General features: G+C 31.1%; 2 protein-coding genes and 1 pseudogene across 4 annotated transcripts; 2 read left to right on the top strand and 1 right to left on the bottom strand.

Moving 5' to 3' along the window:
* Positions 1-2,297: 2,297 nt before the first annotated feature.
* On the top strand, positions 2,298-5,997 carry LOC112706095 (uncharacterized). Of its 3 annotated transcripts, none has more exons than XM_025757205.3 (7): positions 2,298-2,951; positions 3,113-3,190; positions 3,352-3,450; positions 3,909-4,101; positions 4,238-4,659; positions 5,155-5,402; positions 5,505-5,997. In XM_025757205.3, exons 1-6 carry the CDS (start codon positions 2,598-2,600, stop codon positions 5,380-5,382), a joined length of 1,374 nt encoding a protein of 457 aa, XP_025612990.1. In that variant the 5' UTR covers positions 2,298-2,597; the 3' UTR covers positions 5,383-5,402; positions 5,505-5,997. The 3 variants fall into 3 exon arrangements, with proteins under 3 accessions (XP_025612990.1, XP_029144152.1, XP_029144153.1); XM_029288320.2 differs by having other exon boundaries at positions 2,421-2,951; positions 5,489-5,997; XM_029288319.2 differs by having other exon boundaries at positions 2,367-2,951; positions 5,155-5,997.
* LOC112704996 (flavonol synthase 1-like) lies at positions 5,714-10,208 on the top strand (annotated as a pseudogene).
* A 568-nt stretch (positions 10,209-10,776) lies between these two features.
* Positions 10,777-13,798, bottom strand: LOC112706094 (G-type lectin S-receptor-like serine/threonine-protein kinase At5g35370). Its single transcript, XM_025757204.2, has 2 exons — positions 13,101-13,798; positions 10,777-12,990 (listed from the first exon to the last, which is right to left on the bottom strand). The coding sequence occupies exons 1-2, from the start codon at positions 13,697-13,699 to the stop codon at positions 10,893-10,895; spliced, it is 2,697 nt and encodes an 898-aa protein (XP_025612989.1). The 5' UTR covers positions 13,700-13,798; the 3' UTR covers positions 10,777-10,892.
* Between the last annotated feature and the right edge of the window lie 7,728 nt (positions 13,799-21,526).

Genomic DNA, 21,526 nt, shown 5'->3' with positions numbered 1-21,526 from the left:
TTTATCTTTTTTTTTTATTTATTTATTTCTTTCAGTTAAATGAATGTAGGTTCATTCTCTTCTTTATTTGATTCTTTTTATGAAGAGAGTAAAATAAAAAGAAGATGAACAAGAAAAGAAGATGATAATGATAAAGACGAAAAAAAGTTTTGAATTATACAAAATTTATCAAAAAATAATACCGAAATTTTTTAACCGTTAGAAGTTTCTCAATTTTGACATCGAAATTTTTTTAATTGTGATATAAGGTTTTAAGAGGATTATCTTAAGTAATTTCAGTGCATTGAGGGTTATCATTAAGTAATTTTGGTGTATTATAAATTTAATTTCGATGCATTATGGATCTAAATAAAGTACACTTTTTGTCTGGATTTATTTTTGGCATGCATCTCAATTAATTCTGAAATTATAATAAAAATACATTGAAATATTTTAATAATAGCACATAAATTTCTTAGCTTTTTACACTAAAGTTTTGTTAAAAATGCATAAAAATATTTTCTTTAATGTTATATTTTTTTTCTTATTTCTTTCTTTCTTTTAGTTGAATGAATGTAGGTTCATTCTCTTTCAAGTAATTTGTAACATTATATATTTTTTTCTTTGTTTGATTTTTTTTATTTTTATTCTTATTAAAAGAGTAAAACAAAAAGAAACTTAAAAAGGTAAAATAAGAAGAAAAAATGAATAAAAAAAAGATGATAATGATGAAAAAGAAAAAAAAAGCAGCAAAACATGAGGAAGAAGAAGATAAAGAGTTTTGAATTATGCAGAACTTATCAGAATATAAATACACCAAAATTTTTTAATAATAACATATAATTTTTTCAATTTTTACACCGAAATTTTTGCTACAAATCTCAATTAACTCAGAAATGTATCAAAATTACTTAATAATTGCGATACACAAACTCAGTTTGAAAATAACACACAAAAATGATTGAATTATAAAAAAACACATCCAAATCAATTTTGGATTAAACAACGTTATGATAAAAATTCTACGATAATGATAATAATATCGACGATAGTCGATATTTATAAAAAGAAGATGACAATGACTATAACGATGATGATCATGATAAAAGAAAAAGAAAAAAAATTAAAAAAATAAAAAAAGAAAGAGAGGGTAATGATGTTGGTGAGGACTGAGGATGATAATAAAAAAAAATAATATTAAAAAAACGAAGTATCAAAGATAAAGAAAAAAGAATTCCGTGCAACAAAAACACAAAAAAAAAATGTGTGCATGCAAGTGTAATAATTTAAATAGACTTATTTGATTAAATGATTTATATGTAAAAATTAATTTTAATCATAAATAAATAAAACCGTGACCTTAAATACATATTATTCTTGGTATTTTCAATATATCTAATATCATGCCTTATTCTGTCATTCCTTCTTAATACACGGTGGACTAAATATTAACTAATAACCATAGGCAATAACTCCATAATTACATAGATCTAGATATGAAAAATGGATAATAATAATAATAATAATAATAATAATAATAATAATAATAATAATAATAATAATAATAATAATTAAAATATGAAATATAATAAGCAGTAGTAAATTGGGCTAAAAAAATTAAATATAGAAGTAGAATGAGTATTATGTCTTAATATAGTAATTTTTGATATTTTTTAAAATTATAAGAGATATACAAATTGAATTATTCGATTTGTGTTTAAAAAGTTTCAAAAATTTAGGATACGGTTTGATTTGTATTTAAAAAATTAAAAAAATTTAGGTAGGGTCCGAATATAAAAATTAAACAGTTCAAATTTATACTTCATAAATTAATTTATTTCACATTTTAAAAAAATATTACAATAAATTATAATTTAAAAAATATCGTTATTAATTTAATATTAAAAATAAAAAAGTGTAGCAAATTACGAACCAATGTGTTGGGTAAAACAAGGACCCGTGGCTGCGCCACATTAATTGCACTGTGCCACACGAAAAGTAGCGCCACACGAAAAATATTAGGAAAAAAACAAATAAAACAGAATTTTTTTTAAAAAAAATAAGAGTCTCCACCTCACAATTTTATAGGTGAGTATAAAGAGATTATATTATCTAAAAAATAACATATAATTTATATAAAATGAGGAGTAATGCTAGGAGCCAGTAATTTTTGTGATTATTAGCTATCAACTAGCCATTAATAATAATTTGATGGTGTGAGATTGGTGTGAGATTTCATCCAATGACTCACCTTTTTCTGCTGATTACATGCTGGTCAAAATTCAATAAAATTGCTGTCCCTAAAGTTTTTCTAAAATGAGAGAATGATATTTTTATTTATAAAATAAATATTTTTTTAAGATTATTAAAAGTTGCTCCTTTAATTCAATCTAAAATAGAGAAAATTGAGTGTATTTAACCTCTTATATCTAAAATATGATAGTTATATTTTTTGCTGATATGTAAATATATTCGTTTGAATAAGCATGGGTGGCAGGGTGGCAACTGCAGTCAACCTGTTACATTAGTTTGCTTTTTTTTTTTTAAATTGTTTTGCGATTTTAACGCAGTGACGCGCAAGTTTCCCGTGTGGTTCTTGTTTTCTTTGTTGAATAACAATGGAGAGATTGAACAGTGGCGTGGGTTCTTCTTCGATTAGGAGGCGCTCACTCAGCATATCCAGCCACGTCAGCCACCGCACGGAAAACGACGATGACGCCGAGAGCGAGAGCGTTTCAGAAGCCGGTGACATTGGAGATCGTGCTCTTCCGAGCAGAAGGTTCAGCGCTACCAACAGCTTCAGGTTCTCCTTCGATGAAACAAAATCAGATGAGAATGGCGGTACTGCTGCTGACGTGGAACAACTGCAACCGCCAAGAGCTTCTTCTGCTATTAGGCCTTTGCCACCTCAGCTCGTAGCTTCTCCTCTTTCCACCACCGATGCAGTTTTGCCTTCTGAAGAACCAAAGAAAGTGAGCTATCTATCTCTCTTCTCCATCTCATGTTTTCATTTTTAGTACTTTTAATTTAGGACAAGATTTGATGTTTATGTAAAGTGTTATATGTGGATAGATCTAATCATATATATCATGGTATGACTTACATTCTTTTTTGAATGTGTTTGTACATTCAGGAAACTCGTAAAGGTTTGCCAGAGTTTCTGGACTATGCTTCATGTATGATTCATATGGCTGTTTTCGGAATTCTAGGGGTACGTAAATATCCTCTTAAACTTAGTTGTTAAACTTAATTAGATTACTAACTTTACAGTATTTGCTAGCCTGTAATTGATGAGTGCTTAATTGCTTATTTTGATATTCTTTAGCTGGTATTAAACCAAGATTCTAATAGCCACAGTAACTATATGTGCAGGTCTTAACAAGATATTTACTGCAGAAGCTATTTGGCCCTGGGGAAGCCAATTTAACAAGCAACAAAACTGTTCTTTACCTTGATCTTCCTGCTAATATGGTAGCCGTTTCTTTCCATGTTATTTTTCTTGCTATTTTTCAGATATCACATTATTATTATTATTATATGCTTAAAAGCACCATGTCCATGTGTGTTAAATTATTCATATCTTTTTGCTTTTATAACAGTAGTCTAAATTTGTAGCACTTTCTAAGCTGAAGGTGGGGCCAAATAAGAAAGTTTTGGTTTCTGATCCTGTAGTTAGTGGAGCTGCTTTTTCATTGTGTACTTTTTAAATAAATCTAGGTTGAACAACTGAAAATCTGATTTGAACCTTCCTATGATATTCAACTAGTGATGCGCTTAAGGCCTTTTTCTAAAGAACTAGACAGTTACAAATTAGTTATGAATCCTTCTTTACTACATAATAATAAATGGTACGCTTAAACTGATAGCAAAATAAAATTGCTGTTGGAAAACAATGAAACTTAATGTAATTATTTTACATGTTATTTCAGATTGGTTCATTTTTGATGGGATGGTTTGGTGTTGTATTCAAAGCCGACATATCTCAAGTTTCAGAACATCTAGCTATAGCAATAACAACTGGTTACCTAGGAAGCCTTACAACTTTCAGCGGTTGGAATCAGAAAATGCTTCAACTCAGTGTCTCCGGACATTGGCTCTTCGCCATACTTGGTTTTTTATTTGGTAAATAGGTCTACTAGATAAGAGAAGTTTTCTTTTAGTTATAAACATAATCTTAGTCTTATTGAATTTTTGAAGTGTTTTTGCCGGCTATTTAGCATTTAGCATTACTGAGTGGGTTTGCAACGTGGTTTCTCAGGCTTATTTCTTGTTGGATATTCCATCATAGTTGGAATTGAAACTGCCAAGGGATTCAAGTGGCTTCTAAATAAGCTGAATATGTGTTCAGGAAGTGGTGATAACTCTGAGATCAACTGCAGAGTAGATAGCCCCCAACGTCAGTTGGCAGCTATGACGATGTTCTTGGTGATTTTAGGAATATTATGGGGTGTGAGTGGTGCATTGGTGAAGGCTAAATTCAAGAATGGTGGAAGTGGTGCCGAGTTATGGTTCGCTTGCATGGTTGGACCTGTAGGCGTGTGGATTCGATGGTTCTTAGCTCGGCTCAACGGTCGTGGATTAGGAAGGGCAGGGTTGTTTAAATGGATGCCATTTGGAACTCTCATTGCCAATGTATCGGCTGCTTGTGTAATGGCTGCACTTTCCACCGTAAAGGAAGCAGTGAGTTTCTTTTGTGCTCCTCTGTCTCCCAGTGCTCCAATATTTGCTGCATTTGCTAATCTCTAACCTAATAATAGTAATAGGATTACAATTAAATTAGATACCATTGAGAAATTGTTACAATTGTGTCTAGACTCTAGATACATTGATTTATGAATGTACAAAAAAAATGTTAGTACAACCATCAAAAGTAGCGTGTTAAACATACAAGAAATAGCAAATTAGAATCATTTGTACATTTAGTATTCATATTAATATATTCCTGATGTAAAGATTTTATTGTTACAAATCCAAATCTTCAACAACCTCTAAAGGTGGATTCATATGAGCCATTCACAAAAAAGTTGTAGTGTGATTCATGTGATGTGATATCCAATGGTTGGTATGAAGTCTATAAAGGGTTTGTGATATAAAGTTTAGTTTTAGATAAAGAGAAACCAATTTCACATTGCAAAAAAAAAAAAAAACTTATTTTTCTCATCACAAATTTTGCAGGTCATTACCAAAGATTGTGACACTATTGTAATTGGAACACAGTTAGGTCTCTTGGGGTGTTTGAGTACTGTCTCAACTTTTGCAGCTGAATTCAATGCAATGAGAGAAAGCAATCATCCTTGGAGAGCCTATGTGTATGCCATTATCACAATGTGTGCCTCATTTGTCCTTGGAATCTTGATCTACTGTGTACCTGTTTGGGCAACGGGATATGATACTAGCACATAACAATTGGGGCATAGCAGAAGGTAATATCTACTTTTGATCTTTGGACTGTGTTTGTTGGTGGAAAAGTCCAAGTTTTACCACAAGATCCTTCTTAATTTAGAAGCAGTGAAATTTTTCTACAGGAAGGACTCGGGTATGGAGAAGCAGAGTGATGCAATTTACTATTTCTCTTTGAGGCTCAATAATTTCTATAGAACTTTGAGCTGATAGGACTTCAATTAATGTTTGATGAGCTTTCAAATGTTTAATGAATTTAGATGAGCCATGTTATGAGGAGAAAAAAGATGACAAAAGGGTACATATATAATTTCCCCAAAAGAAACTATGGTCTATGGCTAATGAGTCTCCAAGGTCTAATACAGTTGCTGCCAGAGATGATAAGTTTATCATTAGAAAGAAAAAGATGCTATTGGAAAAGAGGAAAATGGTGACAAGAAATTGAAGCATATGTTGACAAACTTGCCAATCAGTGATGCTTTTAGAGCTAGAGTTACAAAACCTTGGCCTTGCTTATGTTCATAAGTGTACTTCTAATTAAAGTAATAGACAGTAATAAAAGCAACAATCCTTTTATACCGTTGATTGCTTTCTAAATCAAATATATGGATTTGCATATGATGACTTCTTTTTTTTCTTCTCTCTCGCCACTCTTTTACAAAATTATCTCATCTCTATGACTTTATTTTACAGAGTATATACTATACTTGAGTAAAGGGTCTTTGACATGTAAAGCTATCGTTTATTTATTCACGACGCCTACAAACTACAAGAAATAAATTATTGAATGGAGACACTAGGCGTGCAAACACGTTCTCGCCTACGGCAGCAACATTAATGTATGTGTTAGGTGGCTGAACCCAAAATTGAGCAACTCAAAGACGAAAATGTTTGTTAGTATGTGTGTATTTTGATAAACGTCTACAAATATTTTTACATAATTAATTAATTCAGATAAAAAAGCAAAAAGCACAAACAGTCAATTATATTTTAAAAAAAAATCACAGGTGAATCAAATAATCACGGTGGTAATAAGTTGTTGAATTCGTTGTTAATTATAATTTGTGTAGATACATATGTAAGTATGCATACAGTTCCCTCTTTCCTCTAATTATATCATATCTACTATAATTTGGGGAGTAAAATGACTTTTTATCCAAATTCTACCAACGTAGTGGCTCTGCGAAGCCAGAATTTTATTTTATTTCTTAAATTTTTTTTTTATCCTTTCATTTCTTCCTCAATCTGTTGCTCATTTTAGATGTTTAGTTTTAAAATTTTAAACGTTTTTTCTGATTAAAAAAAATGGATAATGTAAATAGATCATGAATCCAATCGAAAAATAAATAATAAAAAAAAGCCAAAAGTACAATTTTAACAGCCCATTTATTCATTTAAGCCATCAATTTTTGGTCAAAGTTTGTAGCTACAATTTTAGCCACGATTAATATATATATATATATATATATATATATATATATATATATATATATATATATATATGTTAGTATATATTTAAAAATATATCTAAATTTTATAAAATTTTAAAAGTAAATAATAATTTTTAACTAGTAAAATATATTTTATGTCAAATTTAATAGTAAAATAATTTACACAATTAATTTTAAATTTAAATAGTCAACTTAATATTTTAAATTTCACATCTAAACAGTTTTAAAATAAAAAGTTAAAACATAAATAAAAAATTTAATCAAATAACATACTGTTTATGTTGCCAAAAAGCATATTCGATTGCTAAGAATAAAAAAATAAAACATTTTAATATGTATCAATTGTATATACTTGGATTGTACTGATATTTAATTTCATGTTATTATCAAGTTAGCAAAAATAACTTTTTTTACCCTATTTCTTAAATACTTATTCATAAGAAAATTTTAATTGGGTTATGAGGATTCTTTCTTAAACACTTTTAAAAAAAATTAATATAAAAAATTTAATTATTTTTATCCATAAGAATATGGAAATTCTTTGTTGTGACCAGCCACGAAATATCAGCGTGGCTGATCAAACGGTTGCAAGAGGTGGGAAAGGAGTTCTTTGCCCTACCTCAGAAGGAGAAAGAGCCTTATGCTAATGACTCTTCTAATGAGAACTTTGAAGGTCATGGGACAAAGATGACCAAGAACCATGAAGAGAAGGTAGAGTGGGTTGACTATTTTTTCCATATGATGGCTCCTTCTTCTAAGGCCAACTATGACAAGTGGCTCAAAAACCCTCCTTCCTATAGGTTCGTGATTAATAAACTTAATTGATTAATTATTAATAATGCCGGATTATTTAATTAATTCATAACATACAAGAAGTATGAGTTATTTTATATAGTAACGGCTAGTAGATTAACACCAACCAAATAATTGAGCCTATTTGCAAAATGTTTAATATCTATCCATTAGATAATTTAGTGTTTGTTTAGAGGGAAGTTCTTTGGTGCTGACCCTGATTATCAACATAGCATATTTTTAAGGTGTGTCATAGTGAAAAGGTGATGCGTAAAAGGTAACTGCTGATAAATGGATCATGCTTAACATTTTTTCTTCAATTTATTTATTAACTATATTTACGAAATTTAAATATTTTCAACTCTATTCTCAAAATATTTATTTCATATTGTACCTCTATTACTTCAATTTGAATTTTAAATCCTAATATCCTTCAAATTTTTTCCACCACTATCTGCTAATACTTGTGCTTAACTAATCTTTTTTTAATTAATTTGTTAACAAAGTTAGAAAAAATTTAACATATTTCAACTCTAATCTCAAGTATTTTTAAATTCATTAAACCTTCGATGGTACATTTTAATTTTAAATTTTCAAACTTAATTTCCAAAAAAAATTTTTTTTACCGCAATCTACTATATGACTTCTTATGCCGTTAGAGAATTGACACATAAATTGCAATACATAATACTTTATTAACATCAAATATAATCTAATTACAACATAAAATTCAGCAAAATACACATAGCACCCACTTCTAATCATCACATTAGCCATCTAAACTGTTATTATAACCCGCAAACTCACTAACCAGCAGTGCTAAGAACATTTTATTTATATGAAAAAGAATCAGCTAACCGTAAATCTACTCTTATCACGAAGAACAATTTTTTTTTAAATTTTTTTTCTCTCACCTATTAAATCATTACTACTCCAAACTTTAGTCCTAAAATACACCTAAGGTAGTGATTGTCAAAAATAAATGCTCAATGTTTTTTATTTTTTATTATTTTTAAAAAATATTTTCTTGCATTCTCGAGCTCTAATCATATCTATTTTGCATTACAAAACAATAAATATCATCGTCGAGCTTATAGGAAAAAAATGCCCAAATCCACATATCCTTAACCAACACTTAACTGTGACCCACGTACCAAGCTACCCTCCACACACCTTTCACACGTCACCTTCTCATTATGATACACCTTAAAAGTATAACATGCTGATAACCCAGCATCAGCACCAGAGAACTTCTCTTATTTAGATGCTATTAAATTGATAAAAAAAATTTTATTAATAATTTTTTTATTTTTTAACGTGTTTAATAAAATTTTAATAATAAAAATAAAAGTAGTAAAAAATAAAAAAATTTATTTTTTAAAAAATTACAATTTATATATTTTTTAAAAAAAATATTTTTATATAATAAATAAAAAATATTTTTATATTATTATACTCAAATATAATTAATAAATAAAATTTTTTTTGTATAAAATATATATACAAATATAAAATAATTTTTATTTTTTTATAAATTTTTTTTAAAAAAATAACTCAATTTTTTTTATTGAAAGTTCATCTAAACAAATCCTTGATTATGTAATGTAATTTGTACCCAATTTTATGGATGGGTGACAGGGAAGTGACAGAAGAATACAACAAAGAGATGTTAAGGTTGACAAATGAGGCTTTAGAGCTTTTGTGGGAAGGGTTAGAGTTAGAGAAAAAAGCATTGAAGTCAAGTTTGGGAGATGAAAAAATATAACTAGAGATGAAGATTAACATGTATCCACCATGCATGCCCACAACCTGAACTTGCATTGGGAGTAGAGCCTCACACTGATATGTCAGCAATTACCTTGCTTGTCCCAAATAAAGTTTCTGGCCTTCAAGTTTGGAAGGACAACAAATGGGTCCCCGTTGATTATACTTGCAAAATGCAATCTTTGTTCATATTGGTGGTCAACTTGAGGTAAACTGAATGTAGTGAATATATATAAACACCAAAAAACTAAATGTATATCAAAAATCAATCATTAAATTAATTATTATGTATTTATATATAAATATATTATTTAATTAATTTTTAATTTATATTTTATATTTTAATATATATTTCTACAAATAATTAATTTTTAATTTATATTTAATATATATAGAGGTGACTTCAATAATGATATATTTTTCTTAAAAATAGTTATGATGACTATGTTTTGACAGAATAAAACAAAATGTATGTGGTGCATACAATTTTCAATGAATGTTTGACCAAATAAAAAATTTCATGCATTTTATTTGGTTTTATCCTGCCAAAACATAATCATCATAGTCATTTTTTAAAAAGTTACCACAAAAATCACATGTGAAGATATATCATATATATTTAAAAAAAGTTGGGCCATCACTATATAATTTTTGGGGGTTTGTGGGAGCTACTAAGCAATGGAAAGTACAAGAGTGTTTTGCATAGAAGCTTGGTGAGCAAGGAACGCAAATGTATATGCCATGGGTAGTTTTCCAAAATAAAGTTAACTATGATAAATCAATTCATTTTATTTTATTTAATAATAAGACATGTCAAAAAGATAATTTGCCTTTTAATTTAGAAAGAATTAAGTAGAATTCACTAATAACAAAGAATTGATATATACATTTCCAACATGCATGCCAAAATCTCTCGGAAGTTAAAATGTGAGTATGCACAACATATTTTTTTTTTCAATTTTGCTTTATACACTTTTTTTTCTCTTAGAAATAATTAATAAAGATTAAATTTCAAACCGTCACAAAAACTCGAACACCACATGGTGAATTATTTGTCCTAAAAATTTACGCAAAATAAATAAATAATAAATAAATAATTACTAATCTAACATTTTTCAAACACTAAATTATAGTAGTATACTAAAGTAGGACACGTTTTCGTATTTTTTTTTTACCAATTATTGACACACACACACACACATATATATATATATATATATATATATATATATATATATATATATATATATATATATATATATATATATATATTTTTTTTTTATTCTCAATAATTTATTACTTAATTATCACATGAGTTGTCACTGAATAATTTAGAATATTATTTGTTCTTATTTATCCTAAGAAGTAAGAACACAGAAATTAATAGTTATGAACAAGCAATAAAGATAGAATAATCATTTATCATACAATCGATGATTATCAACTTTAAAAATACATCAACATACTCTCTTCTTCAATTTTTTGGTGCGAAATATATATCTTACCCTATCTTGGTCCTGAGACAGTCTGTGAAGATATGTAAGAAACTAAAGCAGCTTGAGAGCCACCACTTGTCATGCTTGAAGAATTATTATTCACTTCTCTTCTTCCTCCTTCGTTATCGTTATTCTCCTCAATTATCATTGAAGCCTCCGTAAACCTACGACCATAAAACCTTAAAAAGTTCAAAGACTCCATCTTTGGTTGCGGCAATGCCATACCACCTTCCAACATCCCAACAACCGCCGCCATGTTCGGCCTCAACGCCGGTTCTTCATGAACACAGCACAACGCAATCCGCACAAGCTTCTCCACCTCTTCGTTCGTCACGCGCCCTTCTAATCTCGGATCAGCAAGATCCATGTAGTTCCCTTCTTCATGCTTTTCCAATGCCAACAAAGGGAAATAAAGCAATCCTGACGTCGAAGATGACGAAGAATTACTATCCTCGTCTATACTATGATTTCTTGATTTAAAATAACAATTTTTTCTTCCGCTTATAAGTTCGAGAAGAACCATACCGTAACTATACACATCAGTTTTTTCTGTGATGGCGGAATTTGTGAGCCATTCTGGAGCGAGGTATCCACGTGTACCTCGCATTGTTGTGAACAATCCAGATTGTTCAGGACTTAAAAGTTTTGATAATCCAAAATCCGATATCTTAACTTGAAAATGATTATGTAAAAGAATATTTTCAGGTTTGATATCGCAGTGAATAATTTTATGCTCACACCCACCATGAAGGTAGGCAAGACCACGCGCCGTCCCCAATGCCACGTCATATCTCTCTTGCCACTCCAACGGTGGCCCTCCACCGAACAACGTTCGGTCGAGGGAACCAAGATTCATGTACTCATACACCAAAAACCGATGCCTCCCTTGGACACAAAAGCCTTTTAATTTGACAAGATTGACATGATGGATGTTTCCAATGACAGCAATCTCTGTGCAAAAGTCTTTCTTCCCTTGAACTCCTATGTTGACTATTTTCTTGACCGCCACGACGGCATTGTCGGAGAGAACTCCTTTGTACACCGTACCAAAACCACCGGAGCCGATCAGAGTCTTGAAATCATCGGTGGCCTTTTTGAGTTCGTCGTAGTCGAATCTTCGAGGCAAACCCGGGATGTAGAAGGCATCAAGGTCCCCGGAAGAATGAGGATTATTGTTGGGTTTTCCGAGTTCCAAATCTTGTTTTCTTTTGGAAATTTTAATAGATCTTCTCCACAAGAAGAAAAGAAAGGCCATCAAGAGAGCGAAGCCTGTGATCGGCAACAACACTGTGGCCACCACCGGAAAGCCTCCTCCGCCATCTTCAGCATCTCTCGTATCATCATTGGTGGTTGTGGATCCTATAGAAACCTTGATGAAGCCAAACATGTCTTGATTGGCTCCATCGTTACTTGACAAAATTGACCCCAACTCGTTTTCAATCACATAGCATGAACCGGATGAGTTTTTATAGAAGACTCCCAAGCATGAACAATTCTTGGAACATTGGTCTTGACATAATGATAAATCCACACTGTCCATAACAGGATCGGTGTAGATATTGTTAAAGTAGTCCAAACCATTTCCAAGATTCAAGAATGAAACAATGGAAGAAGCAGAATTTGATTGGTTGTTGTTGTTGTGGTAACTATCATTATTAGAAACATCACAAGAATATGGAAAGGAGTAAGAACCGTTGCTTGGAACACAACCACCAGAATTACCTGAACCTACATGAAAATTCTGGGGACAAGAACAAACAGGTGATGATGATGATGAAGAAGAAGAAGATGAAGAAGAGGTATCATCATCATTGCATAAACCAACTCTGCCACAAACTAAGGGAGTTCCACAACCATCATCTGGCCCTTGAAATTCCTGCTTCCAACCGGTTCCGGAAGAAAAACTTTTGATCACAAAATGGCCAGAGTTATCCAATGTAGCTACTCGAAAATTCGACTCCGGTAAGCCTACCAGAAACACAGCAACCGTTCCATTACTTCCAAATAGGTAGAAGCCTGTTCTGTTCACAGCCATGTACTCCACCATGCTTAATGAATTCTTATACGCCTTTGTGTCCATTGAAAGTTTCCAATATGTCTGTCCAAGCCTATGTTACAAATATATTTATGTCACGTCAGTAAAAATAATTATTTTTTATAACTACAGTGTGAATGATTATCCAAAAAAACATAAGAAAGTTTATTGATAAGTTGATACCATTGGAGAATTGCATCAGAGGAAGTGATTGTGAGGTTGTAGTTTCCAATGGACAAGTCTGAATCTGATGAAGAACTTGACAAAGATGATCCAACAGGTAAGCTCTGGCCGATGATAATTGTGTCGGTTGGATAGCGAAAACTTTCCCAAAGAGAAACATTGGAAGGATCAAGGAGTAGGAGGTTACCCATGTCAGTGAGGACAAGCCTATCAACTTGTGATCTCAATGGTGGAGTTGACCATACAGGATTATTCCTTCCACTTTCATCAGAAATTGTTATCCCTTTAGCAGTTAGATTCATCTGGCCGGAGCTCGAGATGGCGCGGCCGCGGTTGGCGGACCAAGTGATGGTTCTTGATGCAGCATGGATTATGCAGAGATAGAAGCTGGTTTGTTGGGAACCCGGGTTGAATATTGCAGCCTTGAATGTTCCGTTTGGAGATATTAAGAAGGTTCCAGAGTCATCAATGAATTGGAGGTATGTGGCACTGAAATTTGGAGTGATGTAGGCCTTGAAGGTGTAGCCTGAGATGGTGGCAGTGGCAGTGAAGACGAGGAAGATGATTAGAAGAGAGGAAGATATTATGGAAGGTTTCATGGTGTAATAATTTGGTGAAACAATGATGAAAACAGAGGAGAATAATTAGGACATGCTTTTGGTTTATTTTGGACTTTTGGAAAAATGTGGAATTGGTCTATTTGGAATTTGTTAATTCTTTAATCATAATAAATCATATTTTATGTTTACAATATTAAAAGAACTAACATATTTTATCAATATTACTTGATATTTTTGTTAGTATTTTATTTTGATATTATTAAAATTTAGAATTAGAATTTAAATATAAAATTATTTTTATTGATTAAAAATAATAAATTTTGTAAAAAAAATCTTTTTTATATTTATCTAAAAAGAAATTTTTTTGTGTCGAAGTGTGAGTTGATGGAAATTAGACCTATTTTTTATAGAAATAAAAGAGATCGTCTAAAATTTATCATAGTATTTGTATAATTTATAAAGTTTGATGGAATATTTATTGGATTTTAAGATGAAAAATATAAAAAAATTTAAAATGTATATTTTAATGATTAATTAAAACACCAATTTAAATATATAAATATATTGCAATAAGATAATGGTATTTTGTGGATACTTAATAATTATTTCTTAACCATATATGCGTTGACAAGTGAAACTGCTTCCCAGCCTTTTGCGCTCTCTAACAACTTGTCCCTCAAATTCTAAATGATGATGAAAGTGGACATTATTTATTAATTAAAAAAATATAGGTACATAACTCCTAACCAATCAATTTTAAATAATTATTAATTAATGATAATTAATTAATATAAAATATAATTTAAAAATATTTATTAATTTATCGTTGGCTAGATCTCTTATTAATTATTTAACAGAATTGTTATTAATTAATTGTATGATCATTGGAATAAGATAGACTCAAAAGGCCAATAAATTATAATTCAAATGACATAATTTTTCTATATTCATTTAAGAGGTTATAGATTCGAGTCTTTCTATTTTTGTTAAAAAAAGGATAGACTCAAAAGAAATAAAATAAGTGTAGCTAACAGATACTTTAAGACATCTATTTAAATTATTATTAATAAAAAAATTTAACTTTTTTATTTTAATAAATACATAATAAATATATTAAAAATTTAAATTTGATATTTTATATAAAACTTCTTTAGTTGATATATATTTTAGTTGAAAAGTCTTATTTTTGCAAGTAGTATTGATCTGTTATGGGTGTTTGTTACATGGTTCAAACTTATTACTAGGTGCCGTTTCCTTTGCCATATGTTACATGCATTACATCATTTAGACAATTAACATGTATGTCTTCTATGCCCACAATTCTCTAATAAAATATTGCACACTTGTGACGACTTATGTGCCAGCATGACAAGAATAGTTAAGTTTGTTTATTACCAAATAATTGTACTTATGCACCATGCGTTCTTCCACACCTCATCTCGTTTCTTTTCATACAATGATTTAAGTAAATTTATTATTTTTTTATATTATTATTATTATAAGGAGAACATGCACATGAAAACACGTCTTTAAATATGTAGTTACGAAATATTAACTTAGCCTAATTTTCAGATTTACCAAATATTAAATTCTTGATCTTTTAAATTTAGAATTCTAATATCATGTTATGAAACCATTCATTTCAAAAGTTTAAGTTGATAAAAAAAAGTAATATTAATAATTATATCTCTAATACTGAATCGAACATCTTTAAACTTTTATTATACATATTGTACAAATATTTTATTGACTTTTTATATTTTTTTTAATTTTAATATATAAATAATATTTTTTGTTGATTATTAGGGGATAAAGATAGAGGAATGAAAATTTTGTAATCTACCACTATTTATATATATTTCCTTCTTACTTCCTTAAATATAATCCGTTATTACCAAACACGAAATAATAAAAAAAAAATGTGTATAACAAAATCATGTAGCTTAAGAGTGAATAAATTTCTTACTATATACCAATTATTTCTTGACAAGTCATCTTTGTGACCCCATTCATGGTTTTTTGTTTGAACTTTTCAAAAGATAAACTACCATATAATTAAGCTTGGACCTCTAATTATAAACCGCAATCTTTGAATAGATGACCACATATATTTTGAGCACCGCCAAAAGTCACCCCATCAACTAATCCAATGGAGTCAACTCAGCATCATATATACCATCAAATAAATTTCTAGATAATTATTCTGGTATCCTTTTAAAAAGATAATTTATTTTAATAAAATGATGAAAGGCTAAAATTATGCAGACATGCGAGTTTGATTATACATTTGTCCTAATTAAATTTATATAAATTAAATCAAGCAAACTCAATTTAAATATATACATACAAATCAAATGAAACATATTCGATTTATGCATAAAAGTTTGCATTTATATAAATTGAATTAAGTTTATTCGATTTATTAACATATGAGAAATAGTATTTCAATTTTAGGAATTTAAACTTCCTCCATGACAAATAAAAAATAGGCCAACTCAATTTATACAAAAAAATATATGATAAATTGAATTAAATCAAATTGATTTATTACTTATCATATTATGAAATATGGTAATTCCATTTAGCAAGTGGTAGATCTTAAACATTTGTTTTTGTTTAGAGTGGTATCCACAATGACTAATGATAATAGGATTTTAGTTATTGTGTACTGCAGAAAGACGATTAAAAAAAATTGCAAGAAGAGATAAAATTTATTGATAAAGATCAAATAAGTGTCTTTATTAGACAGTTTATTAGTTTTGCGTGAGATTTTGTAAAGTACGATTTTTTTGTAATAGAGAGTGATGCAGATTTGCAAGTTTTGTTTTATTGTCGTTGTTAGTTTCTTGAGGTAAGAACCCATAAATTGTTGGTTAAGTTTGGAGATGTTGTCACTAGTTCAAGAAGATCGAATCGAAATCCTCAATCTGTAGCACTACTAGAACCTCTAACTCAATGCTTGTAGTTGCCTCTACATTTGTAGTTGCAGTTGCACCCGAAGCAGTATTGGTGACATCTCTATCCTTTTTAGTTGATTTAAACTGCGTTAATAACGACTAAATTAGTGATAATTTTTTTGTGAGCTTGCGATTGTGATGGCAACTTCTCCTGAAATGATACGAGCTTCAATGGGGGGTAGAGAACCAGATCCCATGAAAGATACACTGTGAAATTATGAGGATATAGATCCAGCCATAATAACTGAGGATAGCAATGAGGATTTAGGGAGGAGTATTCTTGTTGGCTAGGGTGACTCCTCGAGTTCTGAAATGCAGCCATATCCGTTGTACTTTTTGAGTTTAAACTTGGAGGTCATGAAACAATAGGATTTTCCAGACGTACAATCTGGATTTGGAGGTAGAGATTCACATGATACATCAGCTCCAACTGAATTCTAAATTGGACAACAATTCTAGAGTAAAGAAAAAATTGTGCTTAGTGTCAAGACTCATAGCATTCGTCATGGGATTGAATGTATAATGTTGAGTAAGATCACATTAAATATTACAGAAAGTGTAAGAAATTTAAAAAATATTGCAGATTGATTCAAATCACTCTTCGACAATGAAAGGATACTTTGTATTGAGAGTACAAATAGAAAAGGAGTCAAAGCTTGGCTATCAAGAAAGTGAGAAAAGTCAACAAGAAAACAAGATTGGTAATTAAGTAATTAAACTTTTGTTCTTAGGCTTCAAATTCTGTTAATTGCAAGTGTATATATATATAAATGTTTATAGTCCTTTGTAATTATACATTCATTCAATAGAATAATACAGTTTTTATCCTCATTTTCATCATCAATTCTTTAATCAAAGTCTGCAGTGTATATCTCTGCTACTGCTATTCATATTTTCTCATTCCTTATTTTTTAAAGCAACTCAGTTTTTATTTTCTCTTTATTGTATCACAAGTTTGGGGTTGAATGATTCATGGATATCTCTCTTAAAAATTCAGACAAATCAAATTCCACTCTAATAAATACACAACATCAACACAATAATCACAATCCTCAAAATTCTACACTCAACTTTTCTCTCCTTCCATAATTGTTCAATTCTCGTCCCTTCAACCTAATTAATGACAAATTAGGAGAAAAAAGTCATTGCACTTGGCAATAATAGGCCCTTGCAGCAATTCAAGGACATGATTTGGAAGATTATCTCTACATAAAACAAATTCCTCCACTGTATCTCACAATTTCTTCCTATCAATCAGGTTCTGATTCTTCACAATATAAACAATGGCTTCAAGAAGATTATAATCTTTAATTATGGCTACTTGCTTTTATGAATTCTGTCTTCAAAAAAAAATAGTAGATTGTATTTATAGCTATCAAATTTAGAATAAGATAGAGGAATATTTTACTAAATCAACAACGTATAGAATCAAACAGCTCAAAGCACAACTAAAGACAATGAAAAAAAAGTCCCACATTTATAAGGTCAACCATTAATCAAGTTTAACAGTTGATCATTCACACGGTTAATTCCAATTTTGGAGATAAGGCTCAATGTAGTCCCTGAAGTTGCACTCGAGTCTCATAGTAGTCCCTGAACTTAAAAGTTCCTCAGAGTCATCCCCGAACTTGCACTCCGGGACTCAAAGTGATCCTTCCGGCAATTTCAGCACATGTGGCGCAACCGGAAAGCTTAGCTGGTAGCGTTAGTGACACATGGGACTCACAACGGCTAGCTGATGTGGCAGAGTAAACTCTTCCGACTCAATTTGGTCCCTCAGGTGAAGTTAAAACCCTAATCCCCTTTTTTGAAGGCCACATTGTTCACTTTGTTGTCTCCTCGTCGGTGCTGTGTTCTTCTGTTCCCTCTCTCTGAAGCCCGAAGGTTATGGCTAGCACGAGCAATGCAGCTGGGAGCTCGAACAACCCACTATTGTTTGGAAGCATCATGAGGAGAATGAACAGAAACAGAAAAGCTCGTTTGCCAGAATGGTGTGCCTGCGGGTTGAGACCGGTGCTGCGGTGGTCAGGGACGGATTCTAATCCAAGGAGACCGTTCCTGAGTTGTCTGAACTACAATGTAAGTATTATTGTTGTTGATTGCTGTATTTATGGATATAAATTTTGCTGATTAAATTTTCTTTGATGTGCAGACTGTGGGTAAGAAATGTTGTGGATTTTTTATGTGGGTTGATAAAATTTTGGAAGATGGCATGCCATGTGATGATAGAACAAGACATTCAGTTGATGATGAAGAATGGAAGATGAAGATGGCTTGAAAATTTGGTAAATTAAAAGCTGAAATTAGGGTTCTAAAAATGGAGAGAATTTTGATGTTTGTGTTCATGCTGCTAATTGTAATTGGTGTTCTTGTATTAAAGCTGGATAGATAGCAGAGTCAATTGTATCTAGCAAAAAACAAATGACATGCATGTTATATGTATTCCTTGTTCATGTACTTGTTCCTATCCTTTTGTTTGAAAGAAATAGAAATTAAAGTGTTTGATTATATGCATACTTTTGTTCCTGGACTTCTTTTCAATGAAATAGAAATGGACAGGATTTGAACTACTCTTAAGTTTGTAACAGAGGATAAGATATAAACAAAAGGCTGAGAAAACTCAATTCAATAAAGTCATAATTCATAATTCATATTGGTAATGTTGATTCAAAAAAGACACAATATAGAGCCAAAACATCAAGTATATCAAAGTTGTTGACATATTGACTTGATAAAATTCAAATACTAAAATCTCCAATACTGGGACAATATTTTAGGCATTATAAACAACATAAGCAAAATAGATACAAAAAAACAGCCTGCTTTTCTTAAACATAATCATCCTAATCTTCATTTTTTGTGTTTGGGTGCCTTGAATCCAGGGTTGGGCACAAACTTCATGAAATTTGCAAGTCTTGTAGCAGTTTCCTGTGTTGCACCTTGCATAGGGCCACTTGTTCAAATACTCCCAGACTTTCTTATTAACCCTTTCAATCTTTTGATGATATCAAGGAAGCCATCTTGGCTAGTACATCTTGCACAATTCCAAAGTAGCCCTCTAAGCTGGAGATCCTTCCATTTCTTATTGAAGTTCTTCCACAGATGCCAAACACAGAATCTGTGATGGACATCTAGAAAAACCTCCTTAACTGCATTTATAAGGCCCTGTTTCAGATCCCAAAGAAGGGGTCAGATAGTTGTTTTCGGACAGCAAAACTGTCCCTACAGTTATATAAGTGACATCAAAATAGTCCCTAGACTTGTTCAAGTGACATCAAACTAGTTCCTAGACTTATGTAAGTGACATCAAACTAGTCCCTACACAGCACTGTTACAGAACATTATGCAGAACAGGATAAATGAGTAACAATAGATTGACAGAACATTTTGTAGCATATAATCAGTCCAGGATTAATTTTGCATATACAGACAGCAGCCCAGTGTATTAACATCATATAATCAGTCCAGGATTAATTCAGCATATATAATCAGCAATATGTGCCTTAAATCAAACTGGCAAATAAATCACAAGGACAGGCACCAAACTTCACTCTCCGTGTAGTTCCCCACAAAACCCAAGACCAATACCCTTTTTTTTTCTTTTACAACTGAGGGAAATATATATATACAACTACAACTTACTACCAACAAAAAAAGGCACACAAAAATAAAGAAAATCTGCCAAATTTGGAACTAAAGTAATCACTAACTAGAGAGGTTAAAAAATAATAAAATAATATACAACACTGAAGGTGGAGATGAAACAAGAAAAACTATCTAAAAATAGTAATGGTAAATAGTAGTTCTCTAGACACTAACTTCAATTTTGGTGGATCAAACCATTCAAATTTACATACCCTTTCCCACAACTAATCCACTAGTCCAAACCAAATTCATCAAACAATTTGACTATTCCAATAGCTAAGTTAACTTCATTAGCAATTGCAAAACTTACTTTATATTACTCTAACTTATGTATGCAAGAATCCTTTATGATCACACACTCATTTTAACTAAACAACATTACATATTACATTCATTTTAACTAAACCAACCCAATACAAAGAAAGGCAATTAGGTAAATCAGTCAAATTCAAAATCCATTATCAGAGTTACAAAAAATTTCAACTCCCAAAAGATCTTTACTTCTACTGTGATCATGCAAACTTTGTTTAACAAATTCATTGATCAGAGTCATTGTCCTGAAACACATTAACAGTTTGGAAACTCCTCCACTAAGAGCAGTAAACCCTAACATATAAAGAACAGGTTTTCATATCATCAAAACACAAGAAACACTCATACTCTACAATTTTCTTGGCCAAACCACTACGAAAGCCAGTCGTGATCAAACCCTAGCACAGAGAACAGAACAGAGGCGTTCATACCCACCAATTATAATAGAAAAAACGGCCTGAACTTTTGTGAATATTAGATTAACAACAATATCAAAAAACAGAGGAACCACATTTTTTTTTTCATTTTTGGCTTACCTCTTTCAGAGAAACCAGGCTTCCTATAATTTTTTTCATTTTTGGTAAACGAGCTTCTCTGTTTCTGTTCATTCTCCTCATGATGCTTCCAAACGATAGTGGGTTGTTCGAGCTCCCAGGTGCATTGCTCGTGCTAGCCATAACCTTCGGGCTTCAGAGAGAGAGAACAGAAGAACACAGCACCGACGAGGAGACAGCAGAGTAAACAATGTTGCCTTCAAAAAAGGGGATTAGGGTTTTAACTTCACTTGAGGGACCAAATTGAGTCGGAAGAGTTTACTCTGCCACATCAGCTAGCCGTTGTGAGTCTCACGTGTCACCAACGCTGCCAGCTAAGCTTTCCGGTTGCGCCACGTGTGCTGAAATTGCCGGAAGGACCACTTTAAGTCCCGGAGTGCAAGTTCGGGGATGACTCT

Source organism: Arachis hypogaea, chromosome 8 (assembly GCF_003086295.3).
Source record: "Arachis hypogaea cultivar Tifrunner chromosome 8, arahy.Tifrunner.gnm2.J5K5, whole genome shotgun sequence".
NCBI classification, from domain to species: Eukaryota; Viridiplantae; Streptophyta; class Magnoliopsida; order Fabales; family Fabaceae; genus Arachis; species Arachis hypogaea.
The sequence above is the reverse complement of the archived record's forward strand: the minus strand, read 5'-3'. Positions and strand labels throughout refer to the sequence as shown.

What these genes read in the sequence shown, in the direction of transcription:
- LOC112706095 (XM_025757205.3), top strand. Translation starts at nt 2,598, where the DNA reads ATGGAGAGATTGAACAGTGGCGTGGGTTCTTCTTCGATTAGGAGGCGC. An exon ending in CTTCTGAAGAACCAAAGAAA is followed by an intron (nt 2,952 to 3,112) that starts GTGAGCTATCTA and finishes TTGTACATTCAG; the next exon opens with GAAACTCGTAAAGGTTTGCC. An exon ending in TTGATCTTCCTGCTAATATG is followed by an intron (nt 3,451 to 3,908) that starts GTAGCCGTTTCT and finishes ATGTTATTTCAG; the next exon opens with ATTGGTTCATTTTTGATGGG.
- LOC112706094 (XM_025757204.2), bottom strand. Translation starts at nt 13,699, where the DNA reads ATGAAACCTTCCATAATATCTTCCTCTCTTCTAATCATCTTCCTCGTC. An exon ending in TCTGATGCAATTCTCCAATG is followed by an intron (nt 12,991 to 13,100) that starts GTATCAACTTAT and finishes TTTGTAACATAG; the next exon opens with GCTTGGACAGACATATTGGA.